Here is a 26146-nt window from a genome sequence, read left to right on the forward strand (position 1 = left end):
TAGTAAATATACTTTATAATTTTACGCTGGTGTACAAACTGTCATTTCTGGGCTACCGATAACTGTGTATGGGCAATATTTACACAGCAGTTGCTCAGATTCAGGTTCCTATAATCAGAACATCCCAATGTTCCTGTTTGGTTGAGCCCCAAGTCATTCCTACCGTAGACGTATATCGCTTATAAAAGATGGCCTTCTCACTGCTGAGTCACCAGACTGCTAGCAGAGCTAGCTAACGAGCCAAGCTGCTGTATGAGTCTCGGTGAGGGAGTTACTTATGCGCATGCAAATAGATTTTCCTCACATATAGCAAACTACCACAGGATCTCAAAATGCTTTGTTTGCCCAAATTTAGTTTCTTTTAAGTTAGTTACTCCTGATAAACATTGGAATGTTTCTTTGACTGTTTTCTCCATCCCCTGTATTTTCCACTGAGTAGGTAGGTCATCAATTTTTACAGAATTCTGCTTCTAAATGAGTCATCTGGAAAAGTGAACATTCTTCAGAAATAAATTATGCTGTATTTGTACTTGTGTCCTCTGACTCCATGGATTTCCCCCGGGTAGCCCGACTTTCTTCCACTTCTCAAAGAAGTGTTAATTACAGATTAACTGGTTACTGCACATTACCACTCGTGTTGATGGGTGGTAGAACAATTAGAGTGGAGTCGATAGACATGTTAGGGAAAACGGAATATTCTAACGCAAAGGGGTTATATATATATACACACACACACACACACACATATACATATATATACATACATATATATATATATATATATATATATATATATATATATATATATATATATATATACACACACACACACACACACACACACACACATATACATATATACATACACACACATATTATATATATATAAAAATAAAAAAACAGCAGAGGGGGAGATGCTGTTCCTAAAACATTGAGTGCATGACCTCAGGCTCCTGTATCTTCTCCCTGATGTTAGTAATGAGGAGAGGGTATGTCCTGGATGGTGAAGGTCCTTAAGGATGAAGCCATCTTCCTGAGGGATCGCCTTTTGAAGATGTCTTCAATGGTGGGGAAGCTAGTGCCCATAATGCAGCTGGCTGAGTCTACAACCCTCTGCAGCTTTTTCTGATCTTGTCCAAATGTCTAATTCCTGTCTGTTTCCAATCACCTCCAAATACAATTTTCATACGGTTAAGTACAAGATAAGATAAAGAGGCCAGTGAGATGTCTCCATCTACCTTGTCACGGCCCTTGCATCTTATTGTCCACATTACACTTTCTCTGTAACTGTAGCACTATTTCCTGCATTCTATGAGTGTGTTAGCGTTTTTCTTTGTGTACTGCCTTGATATAGTCATATTTGGAATAATCTATCAGGTTGGTGTGCAAACGGACTTTGTTATTGTACCCTGGTACATGTGACAATAAGAAACCAACTACCAATAAAATCCCCTCTGTTTTTTGATCAAGGAATTATTCCTTGAAATTACCTCTCCAGAATACAACTAGCAACCTGCCCAACCATACCTTTCATGATTTGTTGCAGCTCCAGCTGCAGGGTTTGGATGGCTCGAGCTGGATGGTCCCCCGCTCTGCGATTGATCCTGTGAATGGAGAGATGTCCATCCACGACAGCTGCCACATCGTCATCCTCCAGGAAGATGACTCGGTTGGTATGTTCAATCACAGCACTGTTGGACACAAGTGTGATACAAAGAGAACAACACTGCAAATGTTAGTAGAATGTTACAATCTCGGTGGGTCACTCCTTCCACCTGGAAAGGCAGTTCAAGTCTTTTATTCTTACTTAACCTTTAATCAAAGAAACTTAGAGCAGCTGGTGTCAGTCAAGCAGGCTGACAAAGAGCCACTGAAACCAACCCAGCTCCACGTTGACCAGCCATAGACTTGCAGATTATGGCACATCAAGTGCTCATTCAGGTATTTTTTTTATTTTTATATAATTTTATATTTTTATGTTTTTATTTACAGACGACAGAAAGGCTCAAAGCTCTTCCTCTCAATATTTATTTTTTAACCCTCTATGTACAATCTTTCTAATCCTGCTTATTACCTTAAATCCATACCCTCTAAATATTGACTCCCTGCACAGGGAAATTGGAATTTTCTGTTCATCCAATATAATCTTCCATAATTTTATACAGTGATTAAACAAAGCTCAACCTCTTCTGTTCGAGGGAAAACAACTCCAGCCTTGCCAAATTTTCCTCACAATGAAAGCCCTGACAATATCCTTGTAACTTTCTCCAAAAGATCTCTCCAGCATTATTGTATTGTGATTGACCAAAAGGGGAAAAAGAACAGATCCAAATGTAAACACAAGAGACTCTGCAGATGCTGGAAATCCAGAGCAACACACACAAAATGCTGGAAGAGCTCTGCAACCCGGGTTGCATCTATGGGGAAGAAGAAGAAATAGTTGATATTTTGGGCCGAGACCCTTCATCATGTCTTGCAGCTGCACTATATACAATATAAGAGCCCGAGATGTCCATTGATCCAATAATTAAGGAAACTGAACTTACCTGGCATCTGATGCAAAGTAGTACTCAACAGCTTTTTCCTCCATTGGAAACAGGCAAGTGGTGCTGTCTGCACGAGGTAGGCTGCAGCTGCTCTTATCTTTGGCTGTAAAATGCAGAGCATGAAGTCAACAACTTGTGCACGTAATAATTTATCTAAGACTGCTACCTTACAGAAAATAAGAACCAGCAGAGCATGAAGTCAACACTTGTGCACATAATAACTTATCAAAGACTGCCACCTTACAGAAAATAGAAACCATGCAGCAATCCCCTGTAACATTTCAATGCAAGTCCACAATTTATTATGTAAAGAGATCAAATCACTAATTTAGCCAAAATTAAAATTTGGGGGTTTTGAAAAACAATAAACTATAGTCGCTGGGAAATCTACAATCGAAACAGAGAATGTGGGAATACTCAGCAGGTCAAGCAGCTCCAATAGAGAGTTACCATCTCAGGTCAACGATGCTTCATTGCAGCTAGGAAAGCAAGGGAACAATTGTGCTGGAGGGCAAGGGAGGAATTGAGTACAATAGGGTAGAGACCAAAACTGATGAGGAAACACAACATCTTGGAAGATATCTAGTTAAAATATGAAGGTGATCATTAGGGAGGGTGGTAAAAAGCACAATGGAACTTGTAAAATGATGAACAAAGCAGATGCTGGGATTCTGAAACAAAAGAGAATGCTCGGAAGAAATAGGAGAAACAAAGGACTGCTGCTGTGAGCCATCAACTAAGATGCCAAATCTGATAACCTCACAACTTGAAGCAACAAGAAGCACTTCACTGGAGTCCTCATGGATTATTGTATCATCTAACGTATAGTCTTTTGGGCAAGTATATTTGCCCACTTTAAAATGCAGATTAGAGTAAAATCTCAGGATTCCATTGCAGTATAGACCCCAAGTTGGGTTCAGGTCTATAGAGAGGCATGAACCAATTGTTTTTCTAATTCAGAAGCAAGTACACTGAGATGATGAAATCACCTTTTTTTTTTACATAAACCCTTTATCACCTGACTTCTTTAGGACTACAAAGAGTCCCTACATGACACTTCAGATGGACACTAAAGGTCCAACAGCAACAATCATGAAAAGCTGTTGGTATTATATGAAAGAACAGCAAGCTCCTTATGTGCCTTTGCCCAAAAGCTTCGCTCTACCAAAAGAAATAGCTGGTTTGATCTTTGTCTTTTGCCATTTGTGAAAATTTCACCTGTATGCATATCAAATCGTTTCATTTGACAGTCATTGGCTATGTAGGACATTGGGCATCATTTTTCATTGAAATATGAAATTTGCTTAAATTTTGGGTGTCTTGTCCTTTTAATAGCTGTTAATCATCAAGAAAACACCCCAAAAGGAAATTTCTTTAATTTCTGTTCTCTCAGTACATAGTCATGATTTGGAAGCATCTATCTGGATTTTAGCTATGCCATACAGTTTGCGCTGACCTGTGGTGTAGTGGTATTAGCACCAGACTTTGGGGCAAGTGTTCCTAGGTGAATCCGGCCAGTTCCTTGCACGCTTTCCATCCGTGCAGGGTTGAGCATCAGCTAGCAATTCGGCCTCATAAACAAAACAGAAAATACTGAAGAAGCTGCAAGGTTGCTGCTCGCTGCGCCACAAGACACAGATAAGAATAACTATAGAGTTTGTAGTCTGCAAGATTTGTAATGATGATAAAAACAATTTTAATTGACTAAATCAATTAAAATATTCACCTGTATTGAAAATGCATTTTTGTTATAAATATTTAAAGTCTTAAATGTTAGAGGGGATGATGCACAGATGTTTTCAGAACCAGTCCTGTTTGTGGACCATTTACTGCTTGTATTCATTTTCCCTGGTATGCATAACTGTAGGAGAAAGAAATTGGTGATCTAAACTTATCCCACAGCTGAATGAGACTTAAAGCAAACCCCATTCTCTCCAGGTATTTTAATCACTAACAAGAATGCCAGAAGTGTGAAGAGAGAAGAGAGAAAAAAAACAAGAGATGCAAAATCCTGAGCAACACACACAAAATGCTGGAGGAACTCAGCAGGTCAAGTAGCATCTATGGAGGGGAATAAACAGTCGATGATCAGGACCTTATGAAGGGTCTCAGCCAAAAACATAACAGTTTATTCTTCTCCACAGATGCCACCTGATCTGCTGAGTTCCTTTGACACATTGAGTGTGTTGCTCTGGATTTCCAACATTTGCAGTTTCTCTTGTGTTCATGACATGCAAAATCTTGGCCACCAAAGACAAGGCTGATACCTCAGTTTTAATTGTACATTACCAAAGATTGGTGCTGCTTTCCTTGAGATAAACTACACTGAAGTGCCACAGATAAAATGTGTGCGAGAGACATTGTTTTTAATGTCTGAATAAATATTCTGCATAGAGTATATACATTTCTGCATACGTCAATATATAAAACTCTGCAGAAATTGTAAATCTATAAATCTAAGAATAAATATAAAAAGTAGTCTCTACTTACAGGAAAGTGGCATCAACTACTGAATGACTGCTGAATATGCAAATTCTAATTGTTAACTTTCTCAAGCTCAAAGTCACAGCAAAACCAATGCTGAACTATGTTATGCAACAGTACCAGCTGGATGATGAGCAATTTAATCTCCAGCAAGTGAAAAATCAATTGCCAGGAATCTGATACAAATATAGAAACTACTGGAAGCACTTAAGAGCCAGGTAGCTTGATCTGAGTGTTTCCACAGGCTTTCCCGTTTTAATATTCACTGCTTAGTCCCGTTTTTAAGGACTCGTACAGGAAAACAGCACCAGCACCAATCACCAATCTATCAATTAACCCTTCCACTTCATTGCCAGGTTTAGCACCATTCCAAGATATGAAAAAAACTCAGCCAAAATTCAATACCATTGCTTTCAGATTCTTCAGATTTGTCATCCATTTTAAAATTAGCTGAAAATATAAAATCAACAAAAGTAAAATACTAAAAGCAAAAGACCACCAATTAGTGCATCTGATTCTTCACAGTTGAGTATCTGTTTGGCTCAGGGCATTCAGAGGCAACAGAAGTAAAACTCAAACACGAGGAAATCTGCAGATGCTGGAATTTCAAGCAACACACATAAAAGTTGCTGGTGAACGCAGCAGGCCAGGCAGCATCTCTTGGAAGAGGTACAGTCGACGTTTCGGGCCAAGCCCCTTCGTCAGGACGAACTGAAAGAAGAGCTAGTAAGAGATTTGGCTTTGTAAAACTCCATACTCAAGCACAAAGCAGCTGGACGTTGATTCTGTGTGAGGGGAGGAAATAAGATTTGAACAATCATTTGCCTTTTGCCATTACAGATTAATCAATCCGTTTTTTTAAAATGTAGTGATCAACAGAATAGCGCTAATTTACTTCACCTAAAATATCCTGGATTGTTTGATTTCTGCAGAGAATTTTTGAAGTTGAAAACTAGCAAGAAGCCTCATATCATCCATCCATTCCCGCAACTTGGTTACATCTAGATCTATCTGACCATGGCAGATTTCACAATGAAGGCTTTCACTTGTTTGCGTTTGCAACCTTTTTAAAAATAACAAACAGAACAATGTTGTCTCTAAGTTGACATTTTGTTTTAAAGCGTGTTGATGTTGTTTTCACATCCAGTATAATTTTTATGTGAAATATTTGATAAATTCTAAAATGTTGCGACCTGAATATTTTCCCCGTTATGTACTTGGAACTATTTGCACTAAGCAGTTCCCACCCAAATAACCTTCAGAATCAAATGCAGATTCACACCACCACCCAGCCTTTTGACGTTGTATGTAATTTGAACATCTAATTTGCATTTCTGTTGTCCCCTACCTGAGGTTGTCTGTACCTTCTTGATATTCATGAAGAGGGACATTTTCTAAATTTCTGCATGGGAGTTGTTATTCATTGGAACTTATTCACTAACTGTCCACAGGCTATTTGATGCTTATCATTCAAGAACAAAAGAAACAGCAGGAATAGGTTGCTGCTGCACGTGTACACTCTGCCCATCAATTAGATCATGGCTAATTGTTTTTTTGACTTTCTTGCAATAACTCTCTCCATACTTTAAAATCCTAAAACCTATTGATCTCTGCCTTGAATTTAAACAGTCACTGAGCCTTCATAATCCTCTTGAACACAGAATTAAAAGTCACCATCATCTTCAGTAAATGAATTTCTTCTCCTTCCCCTTAATTGAGAATTGTTAACCCTGCTTTTAACTATCCCATCCAGGGGAAATATGATTCTTAAATCTATTTTGGCAAGCTCACTAAAAATTTCGTATGCTTCAGTAAGTTTGGGTCCACTCTGTTTGATATCTCCTTAAAGGGCAGATCCTTCATACAATCAATCAACTTGTGAACTAAAGATAAAGATTAGCTTTGTCACATGTACATCAAAGCATACAGTGAAATGCAATGTTTGCGTCAATGACCAACACAGTTCGAGAATGTGCTGAGGACAGTGTTCAAATGTCACCAAGCTTCCAGCGCCTACAAGGAATGCCCAAAAATTACTAAACTTAATCCTTGGAATGTGGGAGGAAACTGGAGCACCCAGAGGAAAGCCACACAATCATGGGGAGAACATGCAAATTCCTTACAGCAGTGGGATTTGAACCCTGATCACTGTTATTGTAAAGTGTTACACTAACCACGACACTACTGTGCCAGCCACTGTCAAAAGCACACCTTTCTAAATGCAACATATCCACCAAGTCCCCTCTATCCATTCTACTGGTTACAATTTCCTTAATCAAACATATTTTCCCTTTCATTAATTCATACTGATTCTGTCCAATTCTACTTTCTAAGAATTCTCATCGTTTCTTCAAGACATCAAGCTAATTGTCTGTCGTTATGTTTTCTTTCTCCTTTCTTAAATTGTGGGTTCATATTTGCTACCTTCCAACCTGTGAGAACTACTCTAAAGTCTGCAAAATGACAGAGTGAATTCTGCATCTCGAAATCCACCTCTCACAACCCTGGGCTGCAGATTATCGGGTCCTGAGAAATCCCTGCCTTTCAGTTCCATCATTTTTTCTTATTTTTCCAACTCTTCATTCACCAGGTTCAAGAACAGTTACTGCCCCTCAACCACCAGGCTCTTGAATTAAAGGGGATAACTATACTCACTTGCACCATTGCTGAAATGTTTCTACAACCAATGATCTCACTTTAAGGACTCTACCTCATGTTGTCATCATTTATTGCTACTTATCTATATTTGCACTTGCACAGTTTGGTGTCTTCTGCACTTTGGTTGATCTTTCATTGATCCTGTTATAGTTACTACTTTATGGGTTTGCTGAATATGCCCTCAAAAAATGAATCTCAGGGTTGCATAATGTGACATATATATACTTTGATAATAAATTTACATTGAATTTTGAACTCTAGACTCTCAAGGATTTCTGCACATTATCCATAAAGATGACTCAAAGTACTTGTCTAATTTCTTTGTCATTTCTCTATTCCACAATATAATTTCACTTGCAGATATTAAGAGATTCACATTAACTTTTACTAATCTCTTTTTAAGTATAGGTTTTTATGCTTCCTTGGTAGACTATTCCTGTATTCTACTTTCCCCTTCCTTATCAATTTCCTGACCTTCCTTAGCAGTGTTCAGATATTTTTCTAATCCTCAAACTTTCTGCTCTTTTTGGCAACACTAAGCTTTTGCCTTTGATCTAATTCTGTATTTATTCTCTCGTTAGCTATGGCTGGACCACATTTCCTGCTGGGATTTTAAGCCTCAAGGAATATTTTTATTGCTTTAAACTAGATTTTAATTTTTAAATGTTAGCCACTGTGTTTATTTTCATACCTTTGAATGTACTTTTTATAACCAGTTCATACTTCATGCCTTTATTAAATGTCAAAATTTACAATCCCAGTTTCTACTGAACTAAGTAGTGCCCAATCTTCAAATAACGTTCTGTCACGTTATAATCACTCTTTTACTATCTTAACTACATAATATTAAATTTTTATCATTGCACAATATCAGGTCTAAAATATCCTGTTCTTTGTTGGATCCAAATGCAATGGTACAGAAAATCATCTCTTATCAAAATCATCTCTTATCTAAATCATAAATCCATCCTCCCTACAATTACTGTTAAATTGGTTTGCTCGGTCAAGATATAGAGTAAAGTCCTCCCCTGATTATTGTATCACCTTTGTTACATGCACCTTTAAGTTTCTCCTTTACTTTACACCTTTAATAACTGCAACTGTTTCTAGGCGCATGTAAAAATCCAATCTCTCTGTTTCTTATCTGTCACTGTCTCCACTACAGTACTTGATTTTCCAAGCTGCAAGAACACAAGACATAGGAGCAGAATTTGGCCATTTGGCCCATCAAGTCTGCTCCTCCATTCCAACATTGATGATTTATTATCCCTCTCATCACCATTTTCCTGCCTTCACCCCATAACCTTTAATGCCCTTAGTAATCAAGAAGCTATCAACTTCCACTTTAAACATATCGAATGACGTTGCCTCCACAGATGTTTGTGGCAATGAATTCTACAGATTCACCACCCTATGACTAAAGAAATTCCTCATCTTTGAAATAAATTATTTGCAACCTCTGGCTTATGTCCAGATACCAGTGGGCATCACAGTAATGTTAGTGGTTAGTGCAACACTATTACAGCTCGGGGCATCAAAGTGCACAGTTCAATCCCAGCATGCTCTGAAAGGAGTTTGTACGCCCTCCCCGTGGAATGCGTGGGTTTTCCTTGGGTGCTCTGGTTCCCACCCCACCCCCCCAACAGTCTAAAGATGCACTGGGTAGGTTAATTAGTCATTGTAAATTGCCCTGTGATTAGGTTAGGAGGTTGTTGGGTGGCGTGGTTCAAAGGGCTGTAAGGGCCCGTATCTTTAAATAAAATAAGGCCACTGAAGTTTAGTCATCAGCGAGTGGCTAGCTTAGATACATGATCTGTCAACCCAATACAAAATGTTAATCCGTGGCCAATGAATTATCAACCCACAGGGGCTGAAAAGGAAATCAACAAACTGCTTACAGGCCAACACTGCGTAATGAAGGCTCAACATACGACCCAGACTTGCTGTAATATTACTGAATTTGAAAGTACAATGTCTGAATTAGTTTCCTCTGTCTTCCCACTTTTACTAATTGCTGTTCCTTCCTATCAATTGTGTGTTTTTGATGTCATTCATTACAATGCTGTGCAGGTATGGTAACCATAGAGCCACTTATATGCATTTCCAATTTATGGACAAAACTGATTTAAGCACTTCTGCATAAAAAAATGGAAGCCATTAGTTACCAGGAGATATCTTGTACAAACTGGTACTGACTTACATCCAGTTCATTACGCGGAACATACCGAAGCTAGGGAGACACCAAGAAAGTTAAAAAAAACTTTGATTAACGTGAATCTCAAATGAGGGACTTCCTACAGTCTGCAGCTCTACAGGATGTCAGCACAAAAAGCACGCACAGAACAAGGTGATGGAAGTTTCTTACCTGAGCGATACAGTACAGGTATGTGGTCGGTTGAAAGTCGATGCTCACTTCGCACACCTATAAGTAGAGGGCCCCCACGCCTTGAGAGATGAAACACATTAACATTAATTTTCTTGGTATTCCTGAGAACAAAAAACTCTTGAGCCTGTTCTAATATTCATAGCTGATATAAACAGCACAAAGTAGCCAAAGTGGTTCAAGCAGTGAGAAACTGCAGGCCTGGTCCAAGTTTACCCGGCTTTGCAATAGACACTCTTAGCATAAGGAATAACAGAGGAACTAACACATCTTCAATTCAGGTAGAACTAACTTCACAATCTAATAAGAAACATGCACGGTACCTAGGCAGTTTCTAGGGTAGGTTGCATGGTCGGTATAACACTGTGGGCCGAAGGGCCTGTAACATGCTGTAGATTTCTATGTTTTTATGGTCACCATATTATAAGGATGCGGCAGGCAGACTGTGAAGTAGTGTTAACAGCATAGTTCCCTCTAAGCTATGCGCGTGTACGCACATGCACATACGTTTTTCAACCAGCACACAAAGGAAATTAACGTGCGCTCAAAAGGTTAGTTACCTAAAATAATGCAGTAATTAACAATTATACTTATTGAAAATAATCTTTTAGCTAACTGTTTCTGTTAACTAGTTGGTCAGTTTTTCAAATATCACATGCACGTCACTAATTTACGTCACCTCACCTATCCTGTTCTGGCTTGTACAGCTGCAACACGCTGGCAGCCATATTTGGTGGACAGTGTTCATATCGTAAAGTTTACAAAGATCTGTTTCAAATTCTGTAGATAGCTTACTAAGTTTTTATTAAAAAAAAATTGATTCACTATGTCGAATTCAAAAGAAGCAAAGAGCATGAAGCACAAAAGAACCGCAAATTTGTTTAAAGTTGAATGGCTGAACAAAATAGCAGAAACTGCGACACTGAAAGCTCATGAGGTCATGAACATTCAGCTACGAGAAATATTTATGTATGATTCGGAAACTGGAGTTATCTGTTTGTATTGTCGTGATGTGAAAGATGCTGGAGAATTTGCTAGTGGAAAGAAGTAGGATTATATTTGGAAACTTGACTTTTTGAAGCATCATTTGGCAAGTAAATCGCATTTGGACAGTGTACAAAAGCTCAGCCAACAGAACCCGTCATTACGCGTTACAGGATGAGGTACGAGAATGGTCAGCTTTTGACTTCTCCGCAATTGTGGATTGTGACTTCACACTTAGCGATGAACAAGTTAATGCCTTATGTCCAAAATATCATGATTTTCTAGCTGAAAATACTGTAACAGTTAGACAGTTTAATGATTTCAAATTTTCCGTGCAAGAAAAAATTAAATCCAAACTGATTTCAAACTTTGCTCAAATGGTGGCATTTGTACTTCAAAATGAACAGTTTTGTGACCTTGGTCAGTTGATGGACATTAGGGGAACATTTTTTGCATCTAGTGCGGACTGTGAGCGAGGTTTTAGCCTAATGAATCAACTCAAAAATAAGCTGAGAAACCATTTAGGTGAATGTCATTTGGATATGTTAATGAGAATCAAAAGCTATCAATCGGATGAAAGTTCTATTAGTCTACATAGAGTTTACAAAGAATGGGTAAATGCCAAAGACAGAAAAGAGAAAAAATAACTGAGTGACTTAAATATGTATGTTATTTTGTTGTTATTCTGTGCAGTTTCATGTCAATTATTTTGTAAACCTACATAAACTGTGCCATGTGTGCATTAGTGCGCACATACTTTTGCCACAGGAAAAAAATTTGCACAACATAATATTTTTGCGCACACTGGCTACTAAAAATTAGAGGGAACATTGGTTAAGAGATACTACTACTATTACTGCGTCAACTCAGGCCTAGGGGGCCGGCGTCGGGCACCATGACGGACCAGGTTAAGAGATCCACCAGGATATTGCTTCAAATAGAGGGTTTTACTTACAAGAACAGATAAGACAACAATGTTTGTTCTTAATGGAGTGAGAGAATCTGAGGAATGACCTTTCAGATGTTTACCAAATTATGGACAGGATAGATATAGCTTTTTCCAAGGGCAGGCTAGTTCTAAGGGGGCAGAGGTTTCAGGTGAGAGGACAGAAAATTAAAAGGCAAGCTTTTCCCACGTAGAGGGTGGTAAGTACATGGAACAAATTACCACAGGAGGTGGCAGACACAGATACATTTACATTTGGAAGAAATTCGGCCAGGTACTTAGGAAATGGATAGACCAGGGGTTCCCAACCTTTTTTATGCTGTGGACCCCTCCCAAGGGGTCCATGACCCCAGGTTGAGAACCCCTGCAATTGAGGATATACAGGTCTGATGTAGGGAAGTGAGATTGCCGTAGACAGACATCACAGTTGGCATGGACAGGTTGGGCCAAAAGGCTTGTTTCTCCACTGTACAGCTCCAAGTAGAGAAAGGATGTTCACCATTAATATGAAAATGCATGAACAATATAAACAAAACACCAATTGCACTGCAAATCATTGCTCAACAAGAGATACAAAGGCACTGCATTTCCAGTATTTTAGGATTCCCTGCCATATATTATTTCAGTACTTCTGAGGCAAAACACCATGTGAACTTAATTTATACTGGACAAAGAAAATCCAAGTGACATAATTAGCTAAAGTAGATCCCCCAGCCTCCTGGACAGTTGGCTTGGGACTTCAAATAATTCCAGCAACATTTAGATGTATTCTGTTAACTTTTAATTAAGTGCAGATAAAAAGTAGTCTACTAATGGATAGCTTTAACTGGAATCTCACTGTTGACCTTTTGACCTTGAAGAGAGCCTCTGAGCAAAGAGTTCGTCCAAACAAAGGCTCCTTTATTATTTCCTTGATAATTGAGTACAGATATGCTTGTCAAGGTTTAATTAGAAAATTGACTTTCATAGAAAATTGTGACTGCCTCAAGTAAAGATTTAAAGTTGATGAATGCAAGAAAAAGTTTTATTCTCAGATATCAAAAAAAGAGCTAAATAAAAACAACAGAAGGAAAATGAAGGAAAATCTTGAAAGTACGTGGATCAAACATTAAATCTTGGAATAATAATTTAAGTCAATTCACTTGTATAAATTCGAAGAGACAAAAAAAATCTCCAAAACAAAAACTTGAGAGAGTGCCTTTTTCACTAATAAAAAATCCTAATCCATGTTAAACCAAACCATAACTGCTGCTGCATTTCCACAGCTAAATTATTCACTTATTATTGTGATAATTATGTTGGTAAATCACTTAATCTTTAAATTAAATGGCTATTGTTAATATTCTACATTAAACTGCACCAAGTTTACTCTTTGGTAGCCTTAGTGAGCTAAATGTTGCTCTCAGCCTTTTCCCTTGACAATTCTCCTCCCTTTTCCTAATGCTAGTGCATTCCCCACCGAGTGAATGTTGAACTGATGTGGTAGTCCTCCTGGCCAAAGTGCAGCATGTGTCTCATTTAATTTAAATAAGACTCAAGTAATATAACACAAAAGACAAATTATATTTAAGATTAAAATTGCAGACATGCATAAACCCAAACTATTTTCTGACAAAATAAATCCCAAATCACAAACATCTCAGTCAAAAGTAAATGCAGTTCAATAATAAGGTGCATAGGAAACATTTTCCCCCAACACGTCATCTCAGAAGTGTAATTTTTTTTTATTGCCTCTTCAACTTTTGTCTTTTTAGTTAGTTTTCATCCTAGTGCTCTCAATCCATGTCAGATTTACTTACAAATCTTTATGTCTATTGTTTCACTTCTGCAGTGCTGCCAGCTACATCATTTGAAATGCAAATATCCAGACCTTCATCACCTCAGGGCCCAAACATGTTACTGAATGACATTAACATAATGAACATATTTCAGTTCCTACTGCTCAGAAAAGAAATTATAACATTTTCAGCATGTCCCAGTGGTGCCTTTCTCATAAAAAATTGTAACTGCTAACCTATAATGTTGGCAATGTCTCCTTTTTTTGCTTTGTCAAGCCTGAGCGAGTAGCACACTATATCTATAGAATAAAAAAAATCACTGACACATGTCGTGAAATTTGCTGTTTTGCGGCAGCACCACAGTGCAATATACAAGGATACTGCAAATTTCAATAAACACACACACACAAACACGTGTTAAGTAACTAGTGCAAAAAGAGAGCAAAAGTAGTGAGGATCATGGGTCGATTCATTATCTGTTCAGACAGCTTACATACCTGGTGCAGACAGCTTCACCTGGATAATGGACACTCTTCAATACCAGAGCAAAAGCTCCTTCCTGTTGAACAAAACACAAGCTTAAGCAGGGAGTGAAAAAACAATGTGGCATCTAATTTAATCAAACATAAACAGCAACTTGAATCCCTCACATTTCCCTCTGTTATTCCAAGTTTGAATAATGTTACACCCCAAAGGGTGAAACTGAAAACATGATCTAAATCATGAAAATATCAAGCTTTGCCAAGAGAATTTTGGGTGGTGCTGCATTCGATAAGTTCTACACAAAGTGTGCTTTGTGTTCCGGGTATACAAAACACTGAAGTCAAATATACTGAGTACATGAGAAATCTTGTCAAACAATATTATAACATAAAGCTTTCAATTTAATTTGTGATTAAATTATTGTGTTAGTTCAAATAACAGATATTTGATAAGGGCCATATTATCAATAAGCATTGCTGCTTTGGACTTATAATTTACATCCAATAGTAATCACTGGCATATGTCATCAAATTCGTTAACATAGCAGCAGCAATACAATGCAATACATGATAGTAAATGAGAAAAGATAAGTAAATTAATTATAGTAAGTATATATGTGTATTAAATGTATATGTATTAAATAGTTAAATTTAAAATAGTGCAAAAACATTAATAGTAAAAGTGAGGTAGTGTTCATGGGTTCAATGTCCATTTAGGAATCACATGGCAGAAGGGAAGAAATTGTTCCTGAATTGCTGAGCATGTGCCTTCAGGCTTCGGTACCTCCTTCCTGATGGTAACAATGAAAAGAGTGCATGTTTATTATCTCTTTTAAATATCCACAATGATCTAACCAATTTGACACTTTGGGTAAAAAAAAATCAGAGTTTCCACCCTCCACAAGATGGTCAATTTTAAATGAACACTCCCTTATTTTGTATTTACATCCTCTCTTTTGAAATTATCCTACTAGTAGAAGCATCCCAACATCTATCCAGTGCACAAGAATATCTAGATTCCTCTACACTATACTCATCTACAGTCTTTTTCCATTCAGATAATAAGTTGCCTTCAGATTCCTCTTACCAAAGTGCATGACCTCGTACTTTCCATGCCGCTGCATTTATCATTTCTTGTCCATTCACTCAATCTACCCAAGACCTAATATCTGCATCACAACATGATCTCGTATCTATTTGATGTCATTGGCACCCCCTCTTTTGGGATATTAATACAAGCTGTACATAACTGAGAACATGGAATTGGTCCTCGGGGCACTCCATGCTTCTGCCCTGAAGAAAGTTTTTTTTATTCAGACTTGCTGACTTCTGCACGATGACCAATCTCGTCCATGCTGACACACTTTCTCTCAACATCATCTGCTCTTATCTCATGCATCAAACTTTAATGCATCAAACAACTTCTGAAAATATCATGATTCTTTTTTTAACGTTTTTGAGAGCTTTTTGAAAGCATTTGCCGGAACAGCAGGTGCACGAGTTCTTAGCAAAATCAAGTATCATGATTGGACTCGCTTTTCCAAGCGTGGTTTTCAACAATAAGGTGCCAAGAATCAAAATCAAGATCAATATCACCAGCACATGTTGTGGAATTTGTTAACTTTGTGGCAGCAGTACTAAGCAATACATAGCATTGAAGAAAAAAAACTGAATTACAATAATAATCTATATATTAAATAGTTAAATTAAATAACAAGTGCAAAAAAAAAAGTAGTGAGTTACTGTTCATGGGTTCAACGTTCATACAGAAATCACACAGCAGAGGGAAAAAGCTGATCCTGAATGGTCGAGTACCTTCAGGCTTCTGCACCTCCTTCCTGATGGTAGCAATGAAAAGAGGGCATGTCCTGAGTGATGGGGGGCCCTTAATGGTTGACACATCCTTTATGAAGCATCACTCCTTGATGATGCCCTGGATAGTATGGAGGCTGGCCCATGATGAAGCCAACTAATTTTACAACTCTCTGTAGCTTACTTTGCTCCTGTACAGTACCCCCCGCCCCCACCAAATACCAGACAGTGATACAGTCGGTTAGAATGCTCTCCATTGCAATGTGAAGGTTTTTGGTGACATACCAAATCTCCTCAAACCCTAATGAAATCAAGCCGCTGTTGTGCCTTCTTTGTAGCTGCATCGATATGTTGGGTCTAGGTTAGGTCCTCGGGGATGACATCCAGGAACTTGAAATTGCTCACCCTTTCTACTTCTGTTCCCTCTATGAGGACTGGTGTGTGTTCCCTTGTCTTACCCTTTCTAAAGAAATTGAAATTATGGAAGAATCTTTTACATCAGGATTCCCCAGAACACTTTATAGTCATTCCTACATCCGAAAGCAGAGCAGTAAAACTATGCACAATCAAGACCACACAACAGCAATAAGAATGATATCCTATCAATCTAACCTAATATTCATAATGCAAGGATGTCAACTAGGGTGCTGGAGAAAGGCACAATGTTTTCCTGATGGATGTTCTGGGATTTTATTTGGCATTCACCTGAGCAGGTAGAGTAGATTAATGTTTCAGCCAAACCTAGCAACTCATTGGGAGTTGCACAGTTAAGGAAGGTTATAGGCTCATTTTCCAAGAATTAGACTTGAACCCACAAACATTTGGTTAAGAAGTTCGGCAGGTTTTGGCCCAAAATGTCAACTGTACTCCTCCACCCCACCCCAGATGCTGCCTGGTCTGCTGAGTTCCTCCAGCAACCTATGTGTGTTGCTCTGATGAATTACTGTTTGTAATGCAACATTGGGGAAAGATCTTCACTCAGGGTCATGACAGAATGTGGAACGAGCTACCAGTTGCATGCTAGCTCGATTTCAGAGTTTAAGAGAAGTCTGGATGGGTACATGGATGGCAATGCAGGGGTATGGAGAGCTATGATCCGGGTGTAGGTCGATGGGCTTGGCACGGACTTCATGGGCCAAAGGGCTCACCTCAGTGCTATACTTCTCTATGACTCTATAGTTTATTCAGAGCTTGTTTGGAAGTTTGAATGCTAGGTTAATAGCGATCTAACGCCCTTTGACTGTTACTATTTGTTTTTAAGTAACATGAAAAATAAAGCATAACAAATCTGTCTAAAATATTACCAGTTGCTGAATAACCCTCTCCACCAAGGTGGCAAAACTGATGTTGTCATCCTCACGGTTGTCGTACATATACTTGACCAGTTTTGCTATCGATTCCGTGTCAGTGTCAGATTCAAATTCATAACCCTTGCTTTCCTGCAATGAGACATACAAGTCTTAAAGAAATTGATACAATGCTCAGAAATAATAACTTAGCTCCTGCTACAAGACAGAGGAAACAAACCAACATCTACCAGCTTTACAGAGGTAGGGCGTGCGCACAGTTAAAGCAAAAGTCAACATACACAGCTTGTCAGACTGTGTCATGCAGTGTAGCATCAGTCTATCATACTGAAGGATGAAAAATTACATGGAAGTCCACTTTCTGAATTGTGCCACACAGAGGGCAGAATTGGAAGACAAATGTTAAGTAATCAGGTGCACTAATGGTCACTGCTATTATGACATAAATCCGAATACCTGCACTGAGAATGCTGTATGGGCTATTTGCGAAAGGAAAACTAGTGGCTGACCCATGTTATGATATCCCTAATGCAGACAAGTTCCCATAAAATTATTAAATTAGAAGTCCAATATACATTTGTTGCTATGAATAGGGGAACTAGTTTCTCCCATCCCTACTTATAGTAATTCTTCTCTTTCATTAGTTTTTAATGAGCTATTATAACACTATGGAGGTATAGTTATTGTACCGACTGACTTCTGAGTATTTTCGAAGTTATGGGCAAAAATTACCTGATGTATGTCTGAGAAAACAGAACCTGTTCATCGCCCAAGCACGGTCTTTATAAACGATAACATACTCCTAGATTCTTAATCGCAACCATTTCGCAAGAATATATTGATAACAATGTTTCTTTCAAACGAGGTACTAGACAGGGAAACCTCAGTCGTATGTTTGAATTCAAATGGGTTCAGTGGAGAAAATAGATTTTTTTGGGGGAAAATAATGGCACTTTTAATAAGATAAAAACAGCTACCTTAATTTCAAATGTATCCAATATGCTTAATATAGTCAACAAAACGCCTTCGTAATCAAGCAACAGTAATGTTACTGTTTACTTGTAAGGGCAGTGGGGATCGTGTATGTGGTGTAGAACTATACTCATTGTACATAACCTCGCGTTCTCATACAGATAACATGAATCTACAAAACACATTATGTAAAGTACATACCAGAAACTTCCTCAGATCTTTGTAGTTTGTAATGATGCCATTGTGAATAACAATGAACTCTGAAAAAGAAGAACAAAAGAACATGGTGCTTATCTTATTTAAGCAACTAAGCTTATCTTTATCTATTTTATTTTATTTTATTTTATCGAGATACAACACGAAATAGGCCCTTCCAGCCCTTCAAGCCACACCGTCCAGCAATTCCCCCGATTTGATCCTAGCTGAATTACGGGACAATTTACAATGACCAATTAACCATCCAACTGGTACATCTTTGGATTGAGAGAGGAAACCGGAGCAGCCCTACACGAGAACGTACAAACTCCTTATAGGCAACGCCAGGAATTAATCATTGGTCGCCTGTACTTTAAAAGAGTTGTGCTAACCGCTACGCTACCATGCTCTGAGAGAGAACTAGTGACCTGCTTATCTAACAATTTTTGGGCGGAAATCTTAAGTTTGCAATTGAAGATTGACCAATCACTTGACAATTTTGAGTGTCGAGGGAGAACCAGTTGATTGTAGGTCATCCAGTAAACTTACTTAAAATTTTTGAAGGTGTAAATGAAGTACAGATACTGCTGTGGAAATGGCTTACTTGGACTTCCTGAAGGATACATCTGACAGACTCCACAAGATAGAACGATAGCTAAAGTTAAAGTTCAGAGAATCAAATTCTAGCTTCGTTAGACAAGAGAACTTAGAGAACGGGAGCACTGTGCAGTTATTCAACATGGAAACAAGTTAAATAGTAGCTCATAAGGATCTGTACCAACTTAGGATAGAAAATAGATTATGTTGTTCAAGTTTGTCCAAATCAAGAGGGCAAACTTTTAAAGGGACATTAACAAGTTAGTGATTCAGGAAAATGCGGCTGAGATCATCCATTTTGTATCAGTGATTGAGAGCATAATACTAAATAAAGGGTGTAAATATTATAGCAGAGAAGGTCCAAGGTGATTCAACAGCCATGTATGAAGTTTCTTAAAATGAAGCAGTCAACTTCGAAAATCTCAACAGTTAGTCTTTTAGCTAGAGGTATAGGAGACAATTAGCTTGAGTCCTGAAGAAGGGTCTCAGCTATTCCCATCCATGGATGCTGCCTGACCTCCACCATTTTGTGTGTTGCTAAAATCGCCAGTATCTGCAGAATCTTGTGTTTAGAAGATAACTTAAGTAAAATCTGTCATAGCAACAAAACCTTCAACAAATCAAGTTTGGAGCATTTAATTTAGTTCTGAGAAGTGCAACATAAAATTACAAGAGAGGAGCTTCAGAAGAGAAGCAGAAATCCACTGGAATGTTCCAAAAGGTACAAATGATTAATCTTATACAGAAACTACATCAGAAAATATGCTTATTTCTAGGAGGTGGTCAAGAGAATTTTGAAGACAACTGTCGAGCAGGAACAGAAGCGTATTGGTGGCAAGTCCAAGAAAGAGGATATAAATCACTAACAGAACAAAGCAACCAATAATTCAAGAAACAAGCTGCTGAAGGAACTCAAATAGTTAGACAATGTCTGTGAACGCAGATTGGTAGTCAATTTTCAGGTTGTGATCCTGCACCAGGGTTGAGGGTGTAGACGGGAGATAGACAGTACAGAGAGATGAGGGGGAGGGATGAATCAGAAACTGGAAAGCTGTAAGTGGACCAAATGAGAAGGGAAATGATAAACAAAAGGAGCCAGGTGGGAGAAAGGGAAGATGGAGGTAAAGAAAGAGGCTGGAGGTGGAGACAACGAAGGGCCGCAATTTCTAGAATCTAGTAAGTAAAAGTAGTGGTAAGTACAACCAAAAAAAGAAAGGGATGACAGACTTAATGGAGGAGCGGACAGGAGACCGAGTAGGCTAAGTGTGTATGTAATAGGCAGATAGCTAGACGAGGGGAGGGGAGAGAAAAAGAGACTGGGTATGAGGGCTAGGGGGAGGATTTGGAAAGAAGGTCTGGTGTTTGAGAGAACTTCAGTGGATCAGAAGGAAGGAAGAGGAGGTGCAGTTACCTGAAACTAGAAATTCCACAATTCATATTATTGAATTGTAAATTACACAGGTACAACATGAGACACTGCTCTTCCACTTTGACATCACGCTGACTGTGGAGAAGGCCAAGGACAGATGAGTTGCTGTCAGAACTGGGAGTTGAAATGGCTTGAGACTGGGAACTTAAGGTGGCTGTTACCAACAGAGCATAGGTGCTCGACAAAGCAATCACCTAATCTACACTTTGTCTCACTGATGTAGAGGCGGCCACACGGTGGGTACTGAATGCATGAGACAAGGTTGGAGGAGATGTCTGTAGATCTCCAGAAGCCTCATCTGGAAACGCCACTTAGGTCCCTGGATGGTAATGAGAGAGTAGGGATACAGATAGGAGCCATACCTTTCAACAGCATCAGTACCAGTTCTCCTAGCCACCTGACTGTCACCACTCCCATTTATGGTTTCACAACTTTCTTATTAGATTCCAAAATCTGCTGTCCTTTACTGCCTTCACTTATCCACTTTCAGCCTCTGAATGTACCTCTCCAACCTGTCTTCATCTGCTCATCATTCCTCTTCTCATATGGTTCCACCTACTGCCTGCCAGTCTCTGCCTAGCCCCTTGTCCATCATCTTTCTCCTCTCTATATTCAGTCCCAATGCAGAATCTCTATCAAAAGCATCGACTATTGCTTTGCTGCCACAGCTGCTGCCTGACCTGGTGAATTCCTTTAGTAGTTTACTTTTCTTGCCTTAGATTCCATCATTTACAGTCCTTCTCTAATAACTTAGAGAACATTGGCTTAATGAAAAGCATAGGAAAGGGTTAGAATTTTCCCCCAAACAAAGCTAGCTCAAAGGAATCTCTTCCTGCTTACCAAGACATGGAACCAAGGTTCATGGATGAAGTGATGATACAGATTAGCCACAGTCTTAATAGCAGCACCAGCTGCTACTCCCTGTTCCACTGTTCTTAATTGCTGAAGACAACAGCAGGCTCCCATACAACTTGGCATAGCTTACTGGATTTTCTTTGTTTTAAGTCCAAATGTCAGGTTAAATGCTCGATACAATTCCACAATTATTGTCTTAAGTTGCTATTGACAACAAAGAGACATTTTTATATGAACCAGAATGTATGATAATCTTGCCCACCAGCCATCAATTAAAGGGATCCTATTCAACTCTGCTAACGATCAGTCAGTTAAATTGCTTTAATAATTGGCAGAATGAAGAGAGACTGCAGAGTCTCTGATTATGCTTGAAAGAAATACTATCAGAGTAGAACGGCTTCAGAAAACAGCCATCACTATGCCCTCTTCTGTGCAAGAACAATGACCACAAATGTCCACTCACCTCCCTCTTGAACAAATTAAAACCAAAATTATGATTCTTCACTGGTTGAGCCTAAAGTGAATAAGATTCAATGAATTCACCCATTTTTTCCCAATATTGATATGGTTGAGGAAGCTGGACTTCTGTGACTTACAATCTCTCTTCTAAAGTAATACACACACAAAATGCTGGAGGAACTCAGCAGGTCAGGTAGCATCTACTGAAAAGAGTAAACAGTCAACGTTTCAGGCTGAGACTCTTCATCAAGACTAGGGAGAAAAGATGAGCAGTCAGAGCAAGAAGGTGGGAGGAGGGAAGGAAGTAGTACAAGGTGGTAGGTGTTGGGTGAAACCGGGGAAAGGGCAAAGTAAAGAGTTGGGAAGTTGATTGGTGAAAGAGATAAAGGGCTGGAGAAGGCAGAATCTGATAGAAGAGGGTAGAAGACCGTGGAAGAAAGGGAAGGGGAAGGAGCACAGAGGGAGGTGATGGGCAGGTAAGGAGATAAGGTGAGAGAAGGAAACCTCTATTCTAAATGTTAGCTTGCAGTATTTTTAAATGGTCAAAAATAACGAGCAGAGAAAACTAAATGAGGAATAAGTAAATTTAAGTTCCATCAAGAATTACGTGAAGTAATAGCAACTGCTTGATAAGAGTTCAGTCTTCCGTCAGATAGATATTAGGATAGACAACAAGTGATAGAACAACCTTGAAAGCTGTATAGAGACAAAGCTAAGAGCCTCTAATAGCCTGAAGGGGCTCATTAACCAATACAGGTCAAAACTTACCATTGTTCTTGTCAGAGCGTTGTGGATGACTGTTGACTGAGCTAGGGACACCATGAGTTGCCCAACGAGTGTGTGCAATTCCAAGATGTACTTCAAAGTCAATGTCCAAATCTATGGAGTCTTGCTCTGAAAAGGAGCAGCATTGTGTGAATCAAAATCTTCTATTTGCAAGAACAGGGTACTACATTCAGACACACTCAGTCTGAGTGACCACCTCTAAGATGTGAAGGATATGAGCTTGAAAGTGATGCAAAGGGTTAATATTGAAACATAGAAATATCAAGAATAAACTGACTCACAAAAACTTTGGCTAACACCTTAAAATGAATCTATTTCATTGATTATCGGCAGGGCACATGGGACTATAGGCTTCACTGAATTCAGGTTCTGGGCACCAATCCCAAACGTTCTGTTCTGAGATTTGTTGTAAATGAAACCACTGTGGATTATTTCTTCATAAGTAAAGCATTCAATGTTTTCTGCCTTGAGTACTTAGATTGTATCATGTCTCAGCCTTGGCTATTTCAAGGCATAGAGGGAACTATGTTAATTTGACAGTAAATCTGTGCTTCAAGATTTCATAATGCTTCTCAGCACAGGATAATTTGTAATGCCATATGCTGTTACCATTTGAAATTTAGTTTTTCCAAATAGGTAAAATTTACCGTCCTCAGCTAGCATGATCTAACCTTAACTATGACATTACAACTTTATTTAGCAGAAAAAATTTTATGGTATTGCAAGAACTGAGTCAAGATGCCCAAGAGCATGAGATTTACTCTGATTTCCTGTATTAGTGATGGAGGTATTGCAAAACTACCCTCTTCATTCCATGTAGCTAAGTGCACAACTGAAAAATCTATTGAACTTACCACCAGCTAGAAAAGGATGTGAAATTGATTACCATTGACACCCTAGGGAGAACAGGCCGACAGTCAATGGGTAGGCATTCACAGCATGCCTTGCCTGGGATACAAGCAGCACATGCCTCTAGACTGTCTTCATGGTCCAAGGACAATCCAAATGTACACCAAGTCCAAAGCCTCAAGAAATTCAACTTTCCAGCTGAAAACTGGAAGAAAAAACTCTGCCCAAATGTGCTCAATCAAACCAGGTCAAGGCTGATGAATCCGCTGAGAGCTCAAGCTGAGGTCCAAATTGAGCCAGGAAGTAAAGTGCGATTCAACCTCCATCTGCTTACCAATCATCTGATGGGTTCTTCTCTCTCCTACACAACCGGTGAATACAATGAATAGATTTGTCACACTGCTTATCAAATTGTTGAATTAGAAGGAGAAAGCTTACATTAAAACTGCGTTCACATGATTCATTTATGTCTGTGACGCCTGTCAGCTCATCCAACCAGAATAAAATTTAGTAAACCACAATCATCTAATCCAACTACCTCTGGAAAGTCTGAGGCTTTGGTTTCCACCAAACTGCCTAGATGACCAATATAAGTAATAACAGCAGCCTGGATGAAGATGACCAATGTGATAAGTGTCCAAATACTTGGAAAGAGAAATACTACTTTGATATGCAGTAGGGTTAAGAGTGGGAAAAATTCAATGGTTTTCTGAAAATGTCTGGGATGACTCGAAATGCCAAATGTTCTACAAATCCACAATTCTATGAAAGTTTCACACATCTGCTTAAACCTAGAACCCCTTGTTCTGGTGCCTGAACTTTTTTCTGAAGTTGTCCTCTAAGCTACCTTTATTATTTTGTTTCTGTACAGCAGTAATGATCTCTCCTTTAAGACAAAATAGTTCCAGTTTTCCCAGAATTTTTATCTCATTCAATATGCAACATATTGGCTTTATAGTTTTTGTTCAGAATGAAATGTCCCCCCATGATTTGATAAACTACCTCATATACACCTGACCAAGACCCTACACACTGAAGGTGAAGTCTGAGTAGCTGATGTAGAACACTTTCTGATTAATAATTAATCATTCTGACATTTTTTTTAAACAAAGACCTGGAACCAATCTTCTGCCTACCTACTTGTTGACGTTGTAAATCAGACTCAACTGAAAAATGGAAGGGAAAGTAAATCTTTAACAATATAACATTAAAATGTGAATTAGTTCATATTTTAGTTAAGTATAAACACCCTGTTGGATGCAATGTAATCTCCACATGAAACTTGCAGATATTATTTCCTTCTCTGGTGCTTCCTCTGTCTACGCTTCTTGCTGCCTCTTGTCAACCAGCCAGCGTAATCAAACTTTCCACCCACTCCAGACATTCTCCCTACTCCTCCCTGCCCATTGGGTAGTAGATACAAAGGCCTGAAAGCACATAAAAGCTCAAGGATAGCTTCTATTCCATTGTTACAGGACTACTGAACGGTTCAATCAAAAGATTAAATGGACTCTTGTCCTCACAACTACCTTGATATGACCTTGCACCTTATTGTCTTACCCGTTCTGCACCTTCTCTGTCGTTGCACTCAATTATTATTTTACTTCGTACTACCTCAATGTACTGTTATAATGAATTGATCTGTATGAACAATGAACAACACAGGTTTTTCACTCTACCTCAATACATGTGATGCTGATAATAAACTGATTTATCAATTTAATTTAATTTGTTGTGGTGCACCTTAAATCAGCTTGTGTACGTCCTGCCCTAGTCTTCCAGGAAATAGCAATCAGATATTTAACATCTGAACTCTACCCCAAGGTATCCTCATACAACAGCCAGTGACAGCTCTTGCATCCTTTGTGCAAGTGACTTTCTTCCATTTGATTTTCACAGGGCTGTTAAATTGACACAAGATTTATATGGACTGTATCATATCCAGACAATAATGCCTTCCAATAAAGATTAGTAGCTAGTAATCAGGAAAGAGTGCTCAGGAACTCATTCTCCTCAAGTTAGACACCAACATAGTTACAAACAAGAAGAACATAAATGAACAGTGAGGACAGGGGATGGCAGATCTGAGAGAGAGGTAGGAGGGGGGAAGGAGGGAGAAAAAGCACAAGAGCAAGAAGTAAAAAAATAATGAAAAGAGGAAGTGGCAAAATGTGGTATTTCATTACCACATTTTACTGTTTCAGGAAACCCCATGGTGCTTATGTAGAGCCAATGGATTAATACTTACAGATAGTAATACAGGAAACAATTCTGCAAATCTTTCATATCAGACCAAATAGGTTAATCGGAAATTCTGGTACAATACATAACCATTCAATAATCTTCTTGTTTCAAATCAAAGATGTTGGAATTTATAACAGCTTAGCATGTTAAGTAGGAGAAAATGATTGCCTGAATGAGCAATTTAATTTGGTTTTTTTTTTGCAGGATTCCTGCTTCTCAGAGTTAATAATACTTTGGAAAAGCAACTGACAATTTAATCAACAAAGATTCACATCTGTTTGTCATCATAAGTATTTGGATTAATTCAGTGGCTGAGTAGATAGTACACATTCTTCGGTACTGCCCATCTCCTGCAGCTCAAACCTCTGTGATATGAGGCA

At 38.6% G+C, this 26146-nt stretch overlaps 1 protein-coding gene across 2 annotated transcripts in view; it reads right to left on the reverse strand.

The window, feature by feature from the left end:
• The window catches only part of LOC140201837 (glutamine--fructose-6-phosphate aminotransferase [isomerizing] 1), a 99978-nt gene that overhangs the window by 43866 nt on the left and 29966 nt on the right, over positions 1-26146 (reverse strand). Inside the window, exons 4-11 of one of the 2 annotated variants that reach the window (XM_072266545.1) lie at positions 22656-22781; positions 18554-18612; positions 17378-17512; positions 14277-14338; positions 10054-10133; positions 5436-5480; positions 2547-2649; positions 1528-1691 (exon numbers count right to left, since the gene is read on the reverse strand). In XM_072266545.1, the coding sequence (XP_072122646.1) occupies positions 1528-1691; positions 2547-2649; positions 5436-5480; positions 10054-10133; positions 14277-14338; positions 17378-17512; positions 18554-18612; positions 22656-22781 (774 nt within the window). The remainder of the gene's footprint in view (positions 1-1527; positions 1692-2546; positions 2650-5435; positions 5481-10053; positions 10134-14276; positions 14339-17377; positions 17513-18553; positions 18613-22655; positions 22782-26146) is intronic. The other variant, XM_072266546.1, reaches the window with a different exon arrangement.

The sequence above is a fragment of the Mobula birostris genome, chromosome 8 (genome assembly GCF_030028105.1).
Source record: "Mobula birostris isolate sMobBir1 chromosome 8, sMobBir1.hap1, whole genome shotgun sequence".
Lineage (NCBI taxonomy): Eukaryota > Metazoa > Chordata > Chondrichthyes > Myliobatiformes > Myliobatidae > Mobula > Mobula birostris.